Source organism: Haliotis rubra, unplaced genomic scaffold (genome assembly GCF_003918875.1).
Source record: "Haliotis rubra isolate DU_JTF1 unplaced genomic scaffold, ASM391887v1 Scf451, whole genome shotgun sequence".
In the NCBI taxonomy this organism is placed as follows: Eukaryota; Metazoa; Mollusca; class Gastropoda; order Lepetellida; family Haliotidae; genus Haliotis; species Haliotis rubra.
In genome coordinates, this window is record NW_025767137.1 from 248,708 (window position 1) to 269,559 (window position 20,852).

The following is a 20,852-nucleotide window of genomic DNA, read 5'->3' on the forward strand; positions in this document are numbered from 1 at the left end:
AAATGTTTTACATTGTTACATATATATATTCTTCCACAACTGCGACTGTTAGGTCTATGACAGTACATATTTAGATATCAAACTGGCTGCATCGTTTGCTCTCCGTCGGCTTCGATGACAGCACGTGGAGCCGTACAACCTATTTAAACAAATATATTTTACATGTTTTTGGATATTTTCTCAGTGAAACTAAACCATTCTATTAAAGATGTTTAGTTAGATGTGTAGACTCGTCAAAAATAAAAGAGTAAAAGAATTCTGTACATTATATTGAATGGACATTGCAAGATGTGACGAATCGTCACATTTTTCTGGCCTGTGGCAGAGGTACTATGCTGGCTTGCCGCATGGAACTCTGGGTAGGAGAGTGATCACAAAAGTCCAGTTAACGAAAATGTGACCAACATCGTTCAATCAAACTATTGCTTTTATATCAATATCAACATTCGCATTATCTCCTATCCGTTTCTTTTTTAAGAGTATATATATATATCCTTGCCAGCTTCGTCTTGAACGTCGTCACACCCTTTCCAGAAGACATCAGCAACAGCGGTCTTCAGATCAGAATATTTGAAATGGTTTCAGATACCAGAACTATTCATTCGGGGTTTTTTTTAAATGATTATACACGGGAGCTTCAACCAGTGAAGATCTGGATTAGAATTGGTCTTCAGTAACCCACGCTTGTCGTAAGACTTGACTAACGGGATCGGGTGGTCAGACTCACTATCATCGTATCCCAATTGTGTAGATCGATGATCATGCTGTTGATCACTGGATTGTCTGGTCCAGACTCCGTTATTTTACAGACCGTCGTCATATGGCACAGGACAATGGATGATGTGGTGTTAAGTTTTTATCCCTGAGATTTCCTCGATCTATATTGAGATACTGGAATCTGATTTTCGGAGTGCTTCGTTCACTCTGAGAAATTCTTGAACAGCTCGTATCATTATGAATGAGAGGGTAAGTGAATATGGTTTGGGGCCCCTTTTGGAGATATTCCAGTAAATAGGTTGCCCTCAACATCAGGCTTTAACCCACCACCCCGTTATTATGCAACAGGCAGAATATGGACTACCCAGGGTTCAATAATGGCTTTTGAACACGAGCCCTTACCATACAAGAACGATAACTCTGGTTCTCCCGCGTCAGAAAATGTTTTACATTGTTACATATATATATTCTTCCACAACTGCGACTGTTAGGTCTATGACAGTACATATTTAGATATCAAACTGGCTGCATCGTTTGCTCTCCGTCGGCTTCGATGACAGCACGTGGAGCCGTACAACCTATTTAAACAAATATATTTTACATGTTTTTGATATTTTCTCAGTGAAACTAAACCATTCTATTAAAGATGTTTAGTTAGATGTGTAGACTCGTCAAAAATAAAAGAGTAAAAGAATTCTGTACATTATATTGAATGGACATTGCAAGATGTGACGAATCGTCACATTTTTCTGGCCTGTGGCAGAGGTACTATGCTGGCTTGCCGCATGGAACTCTGGGTAGGAGAGTGATCACAAAAGTCCAGTTAACGAAAATGTGACCAACATCGTTCAATCAAACTATTGCTTTTATATCAATATCAACATTCGCATTATCTCCTATCCGTTTCTTTTTTAAGAGTATATATATATATCCTTGCCAGCTTCGTCTTGAACGTCGTCACACCCTTTCCAGAAGACATCAGCAACAGCGGTCTTCAGATCAGAATATTTGAAATGGTTTCAGATACCAGAACTATTCATTCGGGGTTTTTTTTTTAAATGATTATACACGGGAGCTTCAACCAGTGAAGATCTGGATTAGAATTGGTCTTCAGTAACCCACGCTTGTCGTAAGACTTGACTAACGGGATCGGGTGGTCAGACTCACTGTCATCGTATCCCAATTGTGTAGATCGATGATCATGCTGTTGATCACTGGATTGTCTGGTCCAGACTCCGTTATTTTACAGACCGTCGTCATATGGCACAGGACAATGGATGATGTGGTGTTAAGTTTTTATCCCTGAGATTTCCTCGATCTATATTGAGATACTGGAATCTGATTTTCGGAGTGCTTCGTTCACTCTGAGAAATTCTTGAACAGCTCGTATCATTATGGCTGACTGACTGACTGAGTTTGGTTTTACGCCGCTTTTAGCAATATTCCAGCAATATCACGGCGGGGGACACCAGAAATGGGCTTCACACATTGTGCCCATGTGGGCATTCGAACCCGGGTCTTCGGCGTGACGAGCCAACGCTTTAACCATTACGTATCATTATGAGTGAGAGGGTAAGTGATGTGGTCTGGGGCCCCTTTTGGAGATATTCCAGTAAATAGGTTGCCCTCAACATCAGGCTTTAACCCACCACCCCGTTATTATGCAACAGGCAGAATATGGACTACCCAGGGTTCAATAATGGCTGTTGAACACGAGCCCTTACCATACAAGAACGATAACTCTGATTCTCCCGCGTCAGAAAATATCTTCAGAGAATACAGCGCTGCTGATTTATTCATGCTGTAAACAATTCGAACCACTCAGATATATTCTTTCATAAATATGTATATTTGGCTGGCAAGGTAACCCTTTCATTCTAAGCTTTTCATCTTTAAGAGGATTTATAAATTAAACGACGAATGTGGTTTTAAAACAGTTTCCACAAGACATGCTAAAAACAAGAATAAATTTTTACAAGTTGTTTTCTAACTTGTAATATAATTGCCCATATAAGGCATGTTCAAGATACGTGTAGTCCTCTACAACACGACCATGGGGTACGGAAAGTTATGAGTGGTTACGAAAGGTATCGCGAACTGAAAAGCCTCGACGCTGATTGGCTGATTTGTCTGATTCATGATTCATCCGACGCCGTCGTAATACAGAGGTGTGTCGTATCAGAGTAAAAGACCTGGTTTTGATATTGAGAATCTGATTCATCTTCCAAGTAAATGCCGAGTTCTAACTTCCGGTGAGACGGGATTGACCTCTCTAGCGACGTGTACAATCCAAGATACATGTATATACAGGCTTTACATTGACTTTGATAAATAGTGACTCACAGTAAATGTTTTTGGTAGTCATTTTCAAAACGTGTGAGGCATGAAAATATTTTTACAATAAAAAAGTTCTCTTATTAATTCTAAAATAAAAGCAAGGGCTGTGAAAGCACATTTTGCGATTTTATCCTATGATGTAAGTGATCTGATGTAGTGCATGGTTATTGTGTTTTATATTGTGGAGTTTTTTGGTTTACAAATATATTTTGGAAGTATTTTACAAAATTGTTGAGTAAAATAGGCAGGAATTATGCGTCACGTACAGTAGACTGACCCCGAGTCGTTGTCTTTTGGCGCAGTTCCAGGCAGGGTAACAGTAAGTACCATCTTTTATCGAGTGATCAGTTGTCGATCAATTAATGTCGTGAGTGAGTTTAGTATTACACTGCTTTTAGCAATATCCCAGCAATATCACTTCGGCGGACACCAGAATTGGGCTTCATACATTGTACCCATGAGTGGAATCGAACTCGGGTCTTTGGCGTGACGAGCGAACGCATTAACCACACGGCCACCCGACCGCATTTGATGTGAAGCATCGTATCAGTGGGTGCAGCATTAGGTGACATAGGTGACCATTCCCATATGTTATATGTACAAGATTCATGGCCATTTAACCCCACGACCTTTATTGTTGAAATTGTTGTCATTGTTTTGTAAAAATTATAAATAAATATCTTTTAAATGACTTCATGAGAAACTTGTGTACGGCTCCAAGTGTGACATGGAAGCCAAATATGTTAGGTCCGTAGGTGTTATCAAATGTTTGATAGAGAGGATGGCCCGGCTCCATCACTGGACTTTATCGCCTTTGCGTGGTTCGATGCTCATGATTTCAGCTCTTGGTTTACCCGGTCCAGAATAGATTTACAGGTAAGCGTGATATATATTAATATGAATACTAACTGCGGCTATAAACAACATACTTAATAATGATTACTCCATTAATAATACACAGCTGCATTCTATGAAATTCTATTTGTTCGAATAACGCTACGCCCTCTTTTGTTTTTGTCTTTTTTTTTATCTCTAAAGAATAGTACTATAATAGAGTTACCTCCCTTTCCCCTTGAGCACACGTTATGAACTGAAAACTCAGCTGTAAACACAGGCAAGCTACATTAATCAACAGGTAAGAATTAGCCCGCTTTTTTCTGTTTTGAAGAAAGGAAAGTTACGCTACAATATTCCCTTCAAGTTCTCTCTCGAACATGCATTACTTCGGGCTTTCCTCCCGCATCAGGTCAGGTCCGTAGGTAGTCCAGGAGGGTAGGGGGCAGCTGCCCCCTAGATATGTTTTACAGATTATTTTTTGTACATAACACTCTTTTGGGTGTCGTGTATCCACACCTCACTTACTGACGCAAAGATTGCAGGCAGCCCATCTGACAGATGATCGGTACCAGAATGATGTATACACCTAATTACGTATGATTACAACAACCACTATCATAAATAAAATAAGAGGTGAGGTGAGGTGAAATTGGGTTTAACGTCGTGCTTGAGAATATTTCGCTCATATGACGACGTGCATGCGTGTGTATGTGTATGTGCGGCTGCTTGTACTAGACCAGACTTAAGCTGGTTTTATAGTGCTAGCCCACTGAGATACCACGCCGCAGTGAAGCATGTACCCATTAATGCCGAGCGCCAGGCAGGGACCAACAAGTACCATATTTTAACGTCTTTTTGGTATGACGCGGTCGGGGATCGAACCCGCGACCTTCTGCTGAATAAAATAAGAAATCCAGGGCAATGACATAGACTACCCGGAACCCTAGAAACTGAAGGCATATTGTGGGTTATGATAATTAACGAACAAAAGAGGTAATTAGTAAAAGCATGAAAATAAAATAATGAACAAACCTGAAGATATAATGTTTATGATGTAAATTTCACGTGCAATTTCTGGACTGTCAACTGAATTTTATAATAATACAAGTATTGTAAAACAGTTGTTTTTCATATATATTATATATATAACACATTCCTGGTTATAAAGTTTAGTTCAGAACATTATGTACAGATGCTACAATTTTGAACAAAGAAACTTTTTTTTAAAAACATGAAGAAATTGGGACAAACGTTGCAGGAAAAAATAAAATTTTATACAAAATTGGAGATTACATAAATGGAGTCATTTTACCTTCAGAAAGCAGGAAATTGCACCTGAGAGCATCTAATTTTCAAAAAATCCAGGGGGAGCATGCCCCCGGGATATTAGTCCAATCGCACTCACTCATCCGTACGGTGGTAACTGTGCAAAGACATGCAGAAACCTAGACAACCAAATCATTTCATTTTGAACCGACAGCTCACCTATTTCAGTAGCTAAAGATATTCTTTTTTTCACTGCAGTGCAAGTACTTAATATGCCTCTCGCTGAAATAAAGCCACTGTATATTCACTTCCGGTTTTAATGACATCATTTCCGGTTTAAGAGATATTCCAGCAGTGTCACAGCGAGGGGCACCGGAAATGGGCTTCACACATTTACAGCGAAAGCCACCGCCCCTTACGTTTTAAGGAAAGTATAGTAAGTCCTGAGTATCTAGCTTTATTAATCAGAACGTTATACACACAGTCGGTTGTCAACACGTCCGGTTGCGGAAATGCATGCCATATGCAGTGGGGGGAGTTATTTAGTTGTGTTATTCATTGGAAAGCAATGTTACAGCAGTGTTATATTATTTCTGTAAAGATTCAATTGTGGCGGAGGTGTGCAAATTGTCATTTTATAACTGGGAACCATGACTGGTCTAAAAGTAGCAGACATGATCTTGCTATAGCATCCTCTAACCCAACATGTTGCATTATGTTTATGAAGAGATATGTACATTGTATATAGAGGGCCAGTGCATTCCTCGCTCATCTCACATTACATTACGTGAAAATCCAGGTCAGAATTGGCCTTCAGTAACCCATGCTTGTAATTGGCGACTAACGGGATCGGGTGGTCAGGCTCGCTGACTTGGTTGACGCATGTCGTATCCCTATTGCGTAGATCGATGTTCTTGATGTTGATCACTGGACTGTCTGGTCCAGACTCGATTATTTACAGACCGCGGCCATATAGCTGGAATATTGCTGAGTGTGGCGTTTAAAGCAACATTTAATCAAATGAATCGATCACATCACGAACAGCAGTTGCGCGGCGACCATTTTACACCCTGAATTCCCAGCCTAGGCCTATTTTGGAAACCTGGGCCCTTATTCTCGAAACGTTCGTCGCCCTAAGAAGTCTTAACTTTGATCGTAGCCAATGTGTTAAGAATGGGCTTACGAAGTTCGTGGGGTTACGAACGTTTCGAGAATAGCTAGCCTGACTACTGCTGTTGCTAGATGAATACTACCATCACTGTCTTTATTGCTATAATCACAGATTTCGTATTCTATTGCCATAGAATTTGTGTACTGCCATTACATTTGAAGTGATACTCTATTGCCAGCGGTACTGCCATCGAAAATCCTTTGCAATATTTTGTGCTAAACTTCGTTAATTTTCTACATAATTGTAAATATACGACTTATCTTTGTTGTTTTCCTGCAGATGATTTTACGAGATTTCTGGTTATCTTGTTGTTTCATCGTGGACTTTAACATTTAACATACTTTACAACAAAGCTACCTACATCTAACAACTTTGATAAGATCTAAACGTGACATGCACATACTCGGTCTGATGACATCACTTCCAGTTTGGAAAATAATTACTATAAAAACAGAAAGCACCATGTCGATATTAAACCCTTTTCAATTGCGTCAGTATATCCTTTGGCGCCCAATTACTTTGAGGGGGTCTTGACATATCGCCGTGTCAGTTTAAGTTCCCGGTCCCCAGGGCTATGAAGGAGAAGGTAAGATGTGATATCACTGGGATGTCCAAGCACTGCGTGGTCAGACAAACAGTGTGGCAGCAGCTGTCAAACTTCAAAGCATCCCACATAACATTAATAAGCAATAAACAGTATTGCAACGAAAAAAAGTTGGTTTATTTCAAAACTTCACAAGACAACGAGATGATGAAAATAATGGCGTGTCTTATTTGATACAGAATCCGAAACTATACATACTAGGGCCATCACTTGGCTTAAATGAAATCATCCTAAACACTGCTGAAAAAAAGACAAGCCGTTGACATGCAATGAGATTTTCCGTTATTTTATGGCGAAATCGCACTGGTTTAGAGGTACATCATACATTACCCATCAGTAGACGGAAACCCAGTCTCTGTCAAACCAAATGCGCAGCCAAACATCAATGGCCGATAGCAATGACAATGAAGAAATGAAAAGTCCATAAATACAATACAATACTCTTCCAATGCAAGCTATTCATGGATATCAACAATAGCGTGTATATATCTGCATTGTCCAAAACACGACATAATATTAAACAGTACTATAAACACTGTAAATGTAGAACACAAGCAAATTCATGGCAACGATATATTCGTCAACATTCGTACATTTTCGTGTACTATTTTCTGCTAGTTCCGTACAGGGGAGTGATAACGAATACACATACTGAATACCGACATTCATATATCTTAACAAAATAGTAGTTATATATTCATATCAAGTTTATACATTTTGATCAAACTTACACACAAAATCCATTGTTTCATAGTCATAAGAGTCCTGCTGCCATTTTGTTAAAAAAAAATCATTTTTTTCATAAATGAAAGATGACAGGCGGAGAATGTCATAATGAAAATTATTTTGAATTCATTTTAAACAGCTTGACTTAAAAATAGAATCATACCAAAAGCGTTTCGCTTTTAGCTATTTATATGAAACAAAAAGCTCAATTGTGTTCTTGGTTTTCACAGGCACTTGTAGCGTAATAATGAGTAAGTGAGTGAATTGAGTTTAACGCCGCTTTAGGGAGTATTTAAGATGATCGAGGGAAAATAATCACAATGAAAATAACACTCTAATACCAAACAGATAATGGATTAGGGCTGGGTTATACAAAAATACATCTACAACAGTTGTTACGCTGATGTCTCCCGAAACTGTCAACTATCGAAACACGACATAAATTGGCAATATACAAACTGACAGTGCCCGGATGTTGGGGGACCGGAAGAGACAAACCACTTCTAAAAAGGGAATTAAGTCATGAGAAATGGGGTGTAGGCGTTTCCAAGGTGATTGAGCTCAGGTTGGTGTCCACATATTGACATACATATAGCACGTGAGATCCGACGCAAGTTTGGCCCGCAAACAACACTATACAAGCAACATGGAAACACACAATGCTATAAATAAGACAGTTCCAGAAAGCATCAAAAATACGTCGACACAAGCCATAAAAACACTCTTATTATGTTAGTATATACACAACAAATAAATAACAAATATTATAACACTTATATATATATATATATACACTGATAAAACATTAACGAGTGATACTTCATGAAATCTGACAAACACAACATTAACATCGACATTTCTTTACTTTACATGCAACTAACTACAGCTGACAGCAGCTGATTACAGATATCAATAAGTACCAATAAGTAAATAGATACCAATTTCCTGCAAAAGTGATGTATATAATATGTTAAAAATAATAAAAATGTTTAAAAGTTATGTTTGATTTTAATGCATATTTGTCAATTAATATTCTACGTGTAGTAAAGCAACCATCTCTTTTATTTATAAAAGATAAATATTTTGACACAGCTGAACTTTATGCATTTTTTTATTTGTGTTCTTCGGAAAGACCATTATTTACTTAACAACTGTGGGCATAATTCACAAAGTAACTAAATACCAGCAGACGTATACGGTCACCCTGGCTGATGCCTAGTCGTGGCTAGTCGTATCCCTCAGCTCCAAAATATTCTTCCATATCTCATACTACTCTATTGTAGTACAATAATTAACAGTTTATATTTTTAGCTTATCAAATTACGGATATCTTTTCATTGGTGTACGTCGACAGGCCGAGGAAAAATATCCAATTCTTTATCTTACATGAGACATTTTTGTGAAATGTAACAGGAATGTTGAAACAGTTTATACTGGTGAACAAATTTAGCCTCACACTGCTTGGAGAGAACATTACAGGTCATTGTATTCAGTGCTTAGGACAGTGTGATTGTTTTATTGATAATCGCCCTTGGCGTAAGTGAAAACTGAAAGTGATACTACTGACCAGTAAGTTAATTCATAAAAAAATATAAACGCCAAACGATTAGCATTTCAAGGCGACGTTATTCGCCGAGAGCATGCGAGAGCATCTTTAAGCTAGAGTTCTACATTTGGATCATTGTGTACCGAGTTTGGGTTAAGAGCAGCGAAAGGGCGAACTTATTACTCCTCCCGAACTCGAAGTTACAACCCATATCCTGGTTGATGCTAGTTTACTAACACATGGGAGACGGAGCCGAGCTCACACCGACGTCATGACGAGTTCCGACCAGCGGATACATCTGACTAATACTACGTCTAAACTCCATGCACTGTACTGACACTGACGCTTTTCGGTGTTCGTCTCCCAGGAAATACATATATGCATGCTGATTTTCGTGACTATTTACAATTTCCCTGTCGTGGCCCGTATATACTTTTCAGATTAAGTCTACAAATGTTTCTTATAAACGGCCTCCTACCACGAAGTTTCACTTAAGGGGAAGAACTAAAAATCAGGAACGAAAATGAGTGAGTGAGTGAATTGATTTTACGCCGCTTTTAGCAATATTCCAGCAATATTACGGCGGAGAAGACCAGATATCGGCTTCACACATTGTACCCCTGGAACGAAAATGATTATTTTAATGTCTACCAGAGTGATATAAAAACATACACATTTTTCAGTGTGTTACTGTCAGATACAAAAAACTCACTATATTTGATACTTTCTAAAAATTACAACTGAAAATATGTGTGACCATCGACACACCCTAACCCATGTTAAAATGGGGGCTAGGAGCGAATTTGAAAAACGTGAAAATACAGGGAGATAGAATCCATGTAAAAAATACCACTCTATATAAATTCATGTAATTTACAGCTGCTCGAAGGATAACCAGTTTCAATATACAGTATATGAGTTAGTGGTTGCGTTGGAAGCGAATTTCGGTTATATCAAGAGTGTGGATTTGGTGTGAGAGAAAGCTTGAATTGATGACTTCATTTGGTGTAACGCGCTGTATGGTGGTGACAAACCAAGAAACATAATCAGGGCTTCGAACCTAGTACCACGTGTTTCTGGCACAACTAACGGTCCCACCATGCGAATAGCCTTAAACGAACGGGCCACCCGCATCCCCGTATATGAGACGAAAATGTTCTTCTTTACAAAAGATGTATTTTTCTTTTGTGGCACAAGATATTTTTGACACATATCACACATCGCCAACAACACTTTATTTATAAAAAAAAGTATTCTAAGTCAAATGCAAGCATATGTACTACAGGAATGAGAGGAGATGGGCCGGCCACCTCCGTCATGGGTTGTATACAACAAAACCTCGTTAATAGCAAAACCTCGTTAATCCGAACTATGTTGCTCCCCCATGAAATCGTCCGCATTAACAGATGCCCGTTTAAGAATCATGGGTATACGGATAAGGTCTCTCATACGCTACCAACAGTAACCGCCCGGAAAGAGAGGGTTCGGTCTAACGGGGTTCGCTATAGTCGGTGTTGATACACTAAAAGCTACACGACAGTCAACAGTCAATAGGAATCATTTCCTTCTTCGTGCTTCTGTCAGAGTCACATTTCTGTGGATATCTCCTTCTCCTCCTTTCACAACACAGAAGCTTCTTGATCGCTATCTTAGCCTGGCGTCTGAAGTTAATGTTCAAGAAACTGTAGATGATTGGATTGATTGCGTTATTGATGAGAAAGAACTTGGAGAAGAGCTTGCTTGTAACGGCCGCAGTGGTGCTCTGAGTCTCTTCAATGCTTTTGTCCACAGATCGGATGATCATTATGACAATAGCAGGCAAATAACTTATAAGGAAGGCTACGGTGACGGCGAAAAGTACGATTGTCGTACGGCTTACGTGGAGTTTGGAGGCGTACGTGGACAAGCTTGCGAAACGGGAGCGCACGGTCTGTGTGGCGGAGACTGTATGACCGTTGCTGTTTGAGCAAGAGTCTTCGTCGCTGACGCTTGGAAGATATTTGACCCGCATCTTCTTGCGTTCGTGTACTTCTTCCGTTGGTTTGGAGATCTGGTCGCCGATGACCATCTTCTGCCGGCTCCGTATCTCCATCCAGATCCTGATGTACAGGACCGTCAGGATGAGGAGAAACGCCACGAAGATCAGCATGAGAACGCCATAGTACACGATCTGGAACACCTTGTTCTTGTAGTCTTTGTCGATGGAGCAGTCGTAGCCCATGAGGTTTGTGTTGGGGATGATGGGATGGCTGATGCCGAAGATGACTGCTGCGGGTGCCGAAAGAACAAGGGCCATAACTGCTGCTAGAATACACAACATCTTGATCTTAAACAAGCTGATCACCATTAACGGACGGCAGATTTTGAAGTAACGGTCAAAGGCAATTTCTAGCAGGACGCACGCTGACCCGTATATTGAAAAAGTCTCGGCAAACCGGAAGATCTTGCATCCTGACGAACTGTAGAACGCGTACGGATAACGAAGGTCGTAGATCTCGGTCGGCATTCCAATCAGGCAGGCGACAAGGTCAAATATGGCCATCGTCAGGATGAAGTAATTGGAAGATGTCTTCTTAAAGCGACGTCGATAGACGTAGACAACAAGGCCGTTGCCAAAGACGCCGGTGACCATAAGCATGGCAACGTATATCATTACCGGAATGTACTGAAGTGCATGTCTGTCGTTTTCTTGCATCAGTAGATCATGGTCCACTTCGGTCAAGGACGAATTACATACGGGTTCTGAACAGTTGACTAGAAGAGGTGATGGGGACATCATACTGGCGTTCATCATCTGCAAAATAAGAATAAGAATATTGAGAGGGGGCAAGGGTACCTGAGCTGATGGTAAGCCTTACCAGCCTGACTGTGCGAGGACCACCCGACCTTACTCTGCTGCATACTATTTTTAATCTGTAAAACATGATAATTGTTACAGGTGAATGAATGTTGTTTTGTGCTGTAGTCAGCAATATCCCAGATATTGACGACGCGTCATTTAAATCTAAATCTGGGTCAGGCGAAACGGAATTTGATGTCAGAAGCATTGTGATACGATGACAAAATTAGTCAGGTCCCACATTGCAATAGCTCAGTCATCCCGTTAATTAGGGCTCAGGGTCCCGACCCACAAAGCGTCCGTAACGTTACAACCTGTCGTAACTCTGCAGTTAATCATAGGTTTACGAATGTCAAAGGGCTAGGAACCTTTTTGTGCATCGAGACCCTGAACTGGTGCAACTTATTCTGCGCAAATGGCCATATACTCGAAAACGTCGCAGAAAGTGACAAAACATATTTAGATGTATTTCTTTGATCACCTCTTACGACCAGTATGAAACAAAGGAAAATTTGTTAACTGCTAACAAAAGAACGTTTTCACTTGAACACTAAATTCGACAAAACAATTATAAACGTGACAAGGCTGACATAGTCGCCTGAGATCCTCATTGATATGATGCATGAATATCGCCTGTGATACCAGTATCAAATTCATCACCATACGATAATAAATTGTCAAATTGTTCCCATACTATCCAGCATCAAACCATGATAGAGGAGTTCATTCTTTTGCCAGGAAGTACAATTCACGGGACGCCAGGCTGTTGTAGCATATATCAGTCTCAGTCAATACCGTTGAACACATTTCTAGTTCACCGTCGCATTCCCCGAACTATATTACATTCCCTTCCGCTCAGCCATTTAATATTATGGGGTGTAAGTGAGTGATGGTTTTACGCCACTTTCAGCAATATTCGTGCAATATCACGGCGGGGAACACCAGAAATGGGTTCACACATTGTACCCATATGGGGAATCGAACCCGGGTCACTAATCTACCCAACATCCCTGTAATGTTATAGCCCTATATGAAACATATGAAGTATACATTTTCCACAGGCTCAGATTCTGAATCTCACTAGGGCGCTTTTTTAATTCAAACGGAGTTAATTCTAATCACAATTATACATGCTCACAGACCAGGCATTAACCTACGTTTCTCTATACGTTCAGCGTTCTTGAAAGGCAAATATACCTGCAATAGTTATCAAGTCTTAGTAGCAAGGATCTTGTTCAAAGCGACAACCTAATTATTCCATAAACCAACAAGAAACGCATTTCCTTCAAAAAAAACTGTGATAACGGAAGCTAGGAATGTAGAGTGCTTTCAAGTCCCAATACCTCTGGTATGCTTTTGAACATAACGCCTATCTCACAGTCCCTGAACCGCAGTACTTCCCTGTCGCCTACCCCTCTCTGAAATGCTAAAGCCCTAAATGAAGCAGGTCTATTTTTCCTCAGGTTCTGCATCTCAATCCCATAGGGTCTCCTTTTAAATTCAAAAAGAATTATTTGTTTCTCTGTAAAATGAAAAGGTAAATACTGTTGTCTGGTTATGTTTCATTGTAAATATGACGTCTTCACTGACAAAGTCGTTTTCTCTTCTTTGTTCGCGATACGATCGTTAATAGACCGCCAGAAAAAAAGTTTGACGAAAGTTTAACCTGCATATAGGCCGATCCCCTTCTATAGGCTGCCTTTTTTTTCGGTCCTCAAAATTCAGCTTATCTACGGCCATATACGGTATATATAGTCAGAGACAAAGAGTATACCGTTGTAACAGTTGCATACATACCGGTTACAGCTAGCTGTAGTGCGTGTTTGGCTGTCCACAAAATATATGAACGAACGAAGTTAGTTACTTAGACACTAACGACACGAGCTTCGCAACCGTCGACCAGTCGTGGATCATATGATAGCATTTGCCATTTCATTTCGAAGAAATATTGATATGACTCATTCTTATCCGAGAGATGCGATTGGTCAGAATTATCTACGTTGTTATTTGCAGTTGTTAACTTCCTGGTTATTTGGTGGGAAGTGTTACTCTGCTGCCGTTAATGTCATGAAATTGTTGAAGTTAAATGATTTTATTACCTATTTAATTAATAAGTTATTTTGTTAAAATATGATATGCCTAAGACTGTCATATTCAATTATATACGAAGAAAACCATGGGATGTGACATATAGGAGAGGCTGTAGGAACGACATGTAGGTTTGTTGGTCTATGCCGCACTCGGCTCACTTCCAGCTAAAAGACGTCGGTCGTCATTAGTCGAGACTCGACCAAACAATCCAGTGATCGACATTATAACCCGATTGAACCCGATAACAAGAGCATTTGGGTGTCAATACCAACTTGGAATCTTGGGAGGGTGGTTGACTGTCCAAGCTGGCAAGTGACAGAAAAAGGAACCGCAACAAAATTACAGAGGATCCCATAAATTAAACATATGGTTGAAATTCAAATAAATGCATTTAAAAAAAAAAAAAATCGAACATAAGTGACTTTTACATAAATTCATAAATTGACCAAAACCTAATACATATCTGTCTCTAAGTGTATCTTTCAAACACGATTTCCCCGCCGTTGCAACTCGCGTCACTGTCAAACATCTGAGTGTAACGACTGACACTTGAATATCTGACTAATGATGGTGATTCACTGTGTGGTTTCACAACGTACAATACCGGCGATGAACGGTACAGTCCCACAGTCCCTGAACCATAGTATTTCCCCTTCCAACAACACTATCTGTCAAGCAACATCGCTCACTGAAGCAAGTCGGAGTTTCCTCATGTTAAAGTTGAATCTCCCATCTCACTGGGGCTCCTTTTTAAATATAATAGTTATTTGTTTCTATCAAAATTATATATTTTCAGAAACTATGCGTTAATCTATCGCCATAGCAACGGAATTGTCTCACCATATCATTACTCAGTCGGTTACTATGTTGTAAACATACATATGTGTCAGTATATAGACAGTGTTTGTTACGGTCCTTTAACCAATATTTCAGTGACATCACGGGCGGTGAGGTAGCCTGGTGGTTAAAGCGTTCGGTCGTCACGCCGAAGACCCGGGTTCGATTCCCCACATGGGCACAATGAGTAAAGTCCATTTGTGGTGTTCCCCGCCGTGATATTGTTGGAATATTGCTAAAAGCGGCGTAAAACCATACTCACTCACGGACGAGCGGCAAGAATGGTCTCATGCAGTGTACCCACGGACAGTCTGGTCGGGCTGTCGGTCTTAACAAATACGTATAAATAACCGCTTTGGCCAATTGATCTAATCCTTGTCGATAATTCGACCACAAGAAGGAATCGGAAAACATTCTCTTCAAATATTTGATGACCAAATATGAATGTAACCTATCTGACGTTTTTCCATTTCGTTTCCCACCGCTTCTTTAAATAACAGCGTATAAAAATATAACCCAGCTATGCCTCCTAGTCTTAACTTGGTGATCATGTAGCTGATCATGTGGCGGATATGTTTTGCTAAACTGATGAAGGATGTATTTCGATAGTGATGTTGCTAAACATGCTGTAAGAAAGTACATGTATACATTTTTAGTATAATAAATAAATAAATAAATAAATAAATAAATAAATAAATAAATAAATAAATAAATAAATAAATAAATAAATAAATAAATAAATAAATAAATAAATAAATAAATAAATAAGTAAATAAATAAATGGTATTAACAAATATTTAAACTGAATGTGTTAAACACCCGCAACAAAAAGTAGCGAAATATATTCGTGATTATGTTCTCTTGTCATATTTACTGACTTTAGTAATAAATTTCAACTCATCTAGGTCATCACAAATCGTCGCCAAACCCATGAAAAACAATAAATGCATTATAATGAAATTATAATTAAATTTATATAAATGAAATCTAATAAATTAAATTAACATTAATAACATAGTTAAAGATGCTTCTACCAATACAAGAATAATAGAAGAAGGATCCCTGCGACTTTATACAAGAATATGAACTCTTGATTAAATGAACATAGTAACATCCACAAACATACCTGAGTCGTCTCACTCACACCATGTAAGCTATATCACTGCTGGGAATACTGTGCTAAACGTAGTAAAATGGCCTTTTACTATACACAACAGGAAAATCGTCAACCACATCGGGAAAGGGGGGTGGGGAAGTATGGGGGATCTGACAGCGTCTGTTTCTCACCCAGGCAGGAAAGCCCATCTCTTGTCTGACAAGTAGTGAAATCAGGGGAACGCACACCTCTTCCTAAACAGCTCGTCTTCCACGCTTAATACGCATTGACTGATTAATCATTCACATGGCCACGTGCCTCTGGGTTATTAGGTCAAGGGCGACCTTCTGGGTGTGTTTATGTGAAGAAAGAAATATACTGTTGGTAATGTGTGAAAATTATATAGATTGTTGTAAAACATACGTCTGTATGGTAGCCGAGTGGGTATCGCGTTTGCTGGGCACTAACAGGCTTTGGTTCTATTCCACATGGTTTCAGTGTATGTAGACTACTTCGCGTCTTGGCAGGTGGTCGCTAAGGAGGTTAAGACCTGTTGATTTATTCGGTACTTCGATCCGATCAAATTAATATTTGTATTAATGTATTCATCTCAAAAAGGCCAGGCATCACCTCTTCTTTCAATCATTCCAATTTTTTTAAATCTCTTCATGTGACACCGATATACAGTACACTATATCGAACTCAAAGGGCTACTAATATTAGTTCGTTATTACCGTAGTTCGTAACACGCATTTCGAGCAGAGTATACAGCAAATGGTACTGATTTCTTTGAGAGGTATTTTAGAAATTGGGAGGTGCAACAAAGACAAACTTTATGGATAACAACTTCTTTATTTCGTGAGTGCGACGTTATACAGATTCAGACCCTGTTTGACAACTGTACACGAATCTGTATCTATACGTCGCACGGACGAAATAAAAAAGTTGTTATCCACAAAATTTGTCTGTATTACACGGTCGGGACAAAACCAGTATTCAATGGCCGTTGCTGATAAAAGGAAGGTACGGTCTGGTTAAACGAGATTACGGTACAAGGAAATGCACAAATCAGAAATTATCCAGAAATGTATTACTCCTGACGAATTGACTGACATGATACTGTCCAGATTACGGGAGTTCGATGTTCATGGGTTGATCTACTAAATGATGCAAGACTTTACTCCATGGCAATAGAAATCCAGAAATCCATTTCACAAAGCGATTTTAGCACTGCGACAGTCTTTGGTTCACGTAATAATGAGTTACGATCACGTTAGCACTACGATCTGTCGTAAGAGGCAATTGGGATTGGGTGTCAGGCTCGCCGACTTGGTTGACACATGTCATCGTATCCTAATTGCGTACCGTGTATTGCGATGTTCATGATGTCAATCACTGGATTGTCTGGTCCAGACTCGATCATTTACAGACCTACGTCATATAGATGCAATATTGCCGAGCGCGGTGTTAAACAACAAGCAAACAAAATGTACATTACGATCGCATTGTGGTACGGGTGCCACTGACGATTTGACTGAAATGTTACGTTCGGATTAACAAGGTTTCGGTGTGTTGAAGTCGATCTACTTTATGCTGTACGTCCATGAATGAGCATGTGTAGTGACAGCGTGAGAATGACAGGCTAGAAGTATTTATTTCCTCTGTCCAAACACGACATGAACTCTGGCACAGTGGGACCATTGAATTCGGCGCGGATACCATATCCGCTGAGTCCCCAAGAATCACCTCTGTATATCATGGTTTATAACCCACGTGGAGACTATAATACGTCCCCAGCAACCCATGCTGGGTAAAAATACGCTACTGAATAAATTGGGAGCACAGGCGTCGTGACTTCGTAATTTAAATGTTCTCGTGACCCGAAGGCGTGTTGCGTTGCTCGCAATATCAATTATTGGATTGTCCGCTCCAGCTATCATGTAGTTGGAATATTTCCAAGTGTGGCGTGTAGCAACAAACAAATGCACAAGTGTTTTATGTGAGTGAGCGAGTTTGGTTTTACGCCGCTTTTAGCAATATTCCAGCAATATCACGGCGGGGGACACCAGAAATGGGCTTCACACATTGTACCCATAGTGGGGAATCGAACTCGGGTCTTCAGCATGACGAGCGAACGCTATAACCACTAGGCTACCCCATCGCCCCTCTTTTATATGAATCATTTCTGGTGTCCCCCGCCGTGATATTGCTGGAATATTGCTAAAAGCGGCGTAAAACCAAATTCAGTCAGTCAGTATTTTATATGAATGCAGTAAACTTCGGTTATAACGAATTCAAAGGGACCGCTACTTATAGTTTCTTATGACCGTAGTTCGCTATACGCAATTCGATTAAGAAATACAGCATGTGGAGGAGACTTAAACACGGTTCGTTATATCCATCAGTTCGTTATATCCATCCGTTCGTTATAAGCGTGTTTCTTATAACCGTAGTTGGCTATAACAGATGACTTGCTGTAAGCGGATCACGCGTTGCAGCGTTAGGACGAATATCATTATGCTTAGTAGGCACATTGTTGATATTCACCGTGATGCGTTAATACCTTTATATATCATTCATAAGATAACACTACACGATATATATAGCCAAGCACAAACTGCAAAACTGTGGGAAATAGGGATCAATTAACCACTATACATCGTAACATGAAAGAGGATACTTTTAGTATGCAGGTACGATTCCTAGATAATACCGACCAGTCGCGTCACAACATTGAGTCAGGCGCAGCGCCGGGGTGTACTGTGCGTCAAGAGACTTCGCGTCTGTATAGGGACCATTTCTATAGTTTGCAGCGCCATGACTTCAGGTAAAACTGACAGTCTACCAAACCACGAGGCGTCAAGTGTGGTATTAATGTGCGTCAAGTGTGGTATTAATGTGCGTCATGTGTGGTATAATGTGTGCCACTTGTATAATGTGCCACAAGTTTGGTATTAATGTGCGTCATGTGTGGTATAATGTGTGCCACTTGTGGTATAATATGCCACAAGTGTGGTATTAATATGCGTCATGTGTGGTAAAATGTGCGCCACGTGTGGTATTAATGTGCGTCATGTGTAATATAATGTGCGCCACTTGTGGCATAATGTGCGTTAATTTTGGCATTAATGTGCGTCATGTGTGGTATTAGTGTGCGTCAGGTATAGTGTGCGTCAAGTGTGGTATAATGTGCGCCACTTGTATTATGTGCGTCATGTGTAGTATATTGTGCGCCACTTGTGGTATAATGTGCATTAAGTTTGGTATGAATATGCGTCATGTGTAGTATAATGTGCGCCACTTGTGGTATTAATGTGTGCCACTTTTGGTATAATGTGCCTCAAGTGTGGTATTAATATGCATCAAGTGTGGTATAATGTGCGCCACTTGTGGTATAGTGTGCGTCAAGTGTGGTATAATGTGCGCCATGTTGGGTATTAATGTGCGTCATGCGCCACTTGGTGGTAATGTGCGCCACTTGTGTGGTATTAATGCGCCACATGGTATAATGTGCGCCACTGTGCGCCAAGTGTGGTATAATGTGCGCCACCTGTGGTATAATGTGCGCCAAAATGTGGTATAAATGTGCGCCACTTGTGGTATTGTGCCTCAAGTATGGTATTAATATGCGCCATGTGTGGTATAGTGTGCGCCACTTGTTATATTAATGTGTGCCATGTGTGGTATTATTGTGAGTCATATGTGGTATTAATGTGCGTCATGTGTGGTATAATGTGCGCCACTTGTGGTATAATGTGCCTCAAGAGTGGTATTAATATGCGTCATGTGTGGTATAATGTGCGCCACTTGTGGTAAAATGTGCCTCAAGTGTGGTATTAATATGCGTCATGTGTGGTATAATGTGCGCCACTTGTGGTAAAATGTGCCTCAAGTGTGGTATTAATATGCGTCATGTGTGGTATAATGTGCGCCACTTGTGGTATTAATGTGCGTCTTGTGTATAAATGTGCGCCACTTGTGGTATAATGTGCCTTAAGTTTGGTATTAATATGCGTCATGTGTGGTATAATGTGCGCCACTTGTGGTAAAATGGTAAAATGTGCCTCAAGTGTGGTATTAATATGCGTCATGTGTGGCATAATGTGCGCCACTTGTGGTATTAATGTGCGTCTTGTGTAGTATAATGTGCGCCACTTGTGGTATAATGTGCCTTAAGTTTGGTATTAATATGCGTCAGGTGTGGTATAATGTGCGCCACTTGTGGTATTAATGTGCGCCATGTGTGGCATTAGTGTGCGTCAAGTGTGGTATAGTGTGTTCCACTATGTGGTATTAATGTGCGCCACTTGTGGCATTAATGTGCGCCACTTGTGGTATTAATGTGCTCCACTTGTGGTATTAATGTGCGCCACTTGTGGCATAATGTGCGCCACTTGTGGTATTAATGTGCTCCACTTGTGGTATTAATGTGCGTCACTTGTGGTATAATGTGCGCCACTTGTGGTATTAATGTGCGCCACTTGTGGTATTAATGTGCGCCACTTGTGGCATTAATGTGCGCCACTTGTGGTATTAATGTGCGTCACTTGTGGTATTAATGTGCGCCACTTGTGGCATTAATGTGCGCCACTTGTGGCATTAATGTGCGCCACTTGTGGCATTAATGTGCGCCACTTGTGGTATAATGTGCCTTAAGTTTGGTATTAATATGCGTCACTTGTGGTATAATGTGCGCCACTTGTGGTATTAATGTGCGTCATTGTGGTATTAATGTGCGCCACTTGTGGCATTAATGTGTGCCATGTGTAGTATTTATGTGCGATG

The 20,852-nt window shown here is 40.1% G+C and overlaps 1 protein-coding gene across 5 annotated transcripts in view; it reads right to left on the reverse strand.

Moving 5' to 3' along the window:
• Positions 1-7,027: 7,027 nt before the first annotated feature.
• Positions 7,028-20,852, reverse strand: part of LOC124289901 (orexin receptor type 2-like) — a 141,399-nt gene continuing 127,574 nt past the window's right edge. For 3 of the 5 annotated variants that reach the window (XM_046726572.1, XM_046726573.1, XM_046726576.1), the window contains one exon: positions 7,028-11,998. In XM_046726572.1, coding sequence (XP_046582528.1) covers positions 10,745-11,998 — 1,254 coding nt within the window. In that variant the 3' untranslated portion in view covers positions 7,028-10,744. Of the gene's footprint in view, positions 11,999-13,840; positions 13,949-16,097; positions 16,205-20,852 lie in introns of those variants that run through there. The other 2 variants (XM_046726575.1, XM_046726574.1) reach the window with 2 other exon arrangements.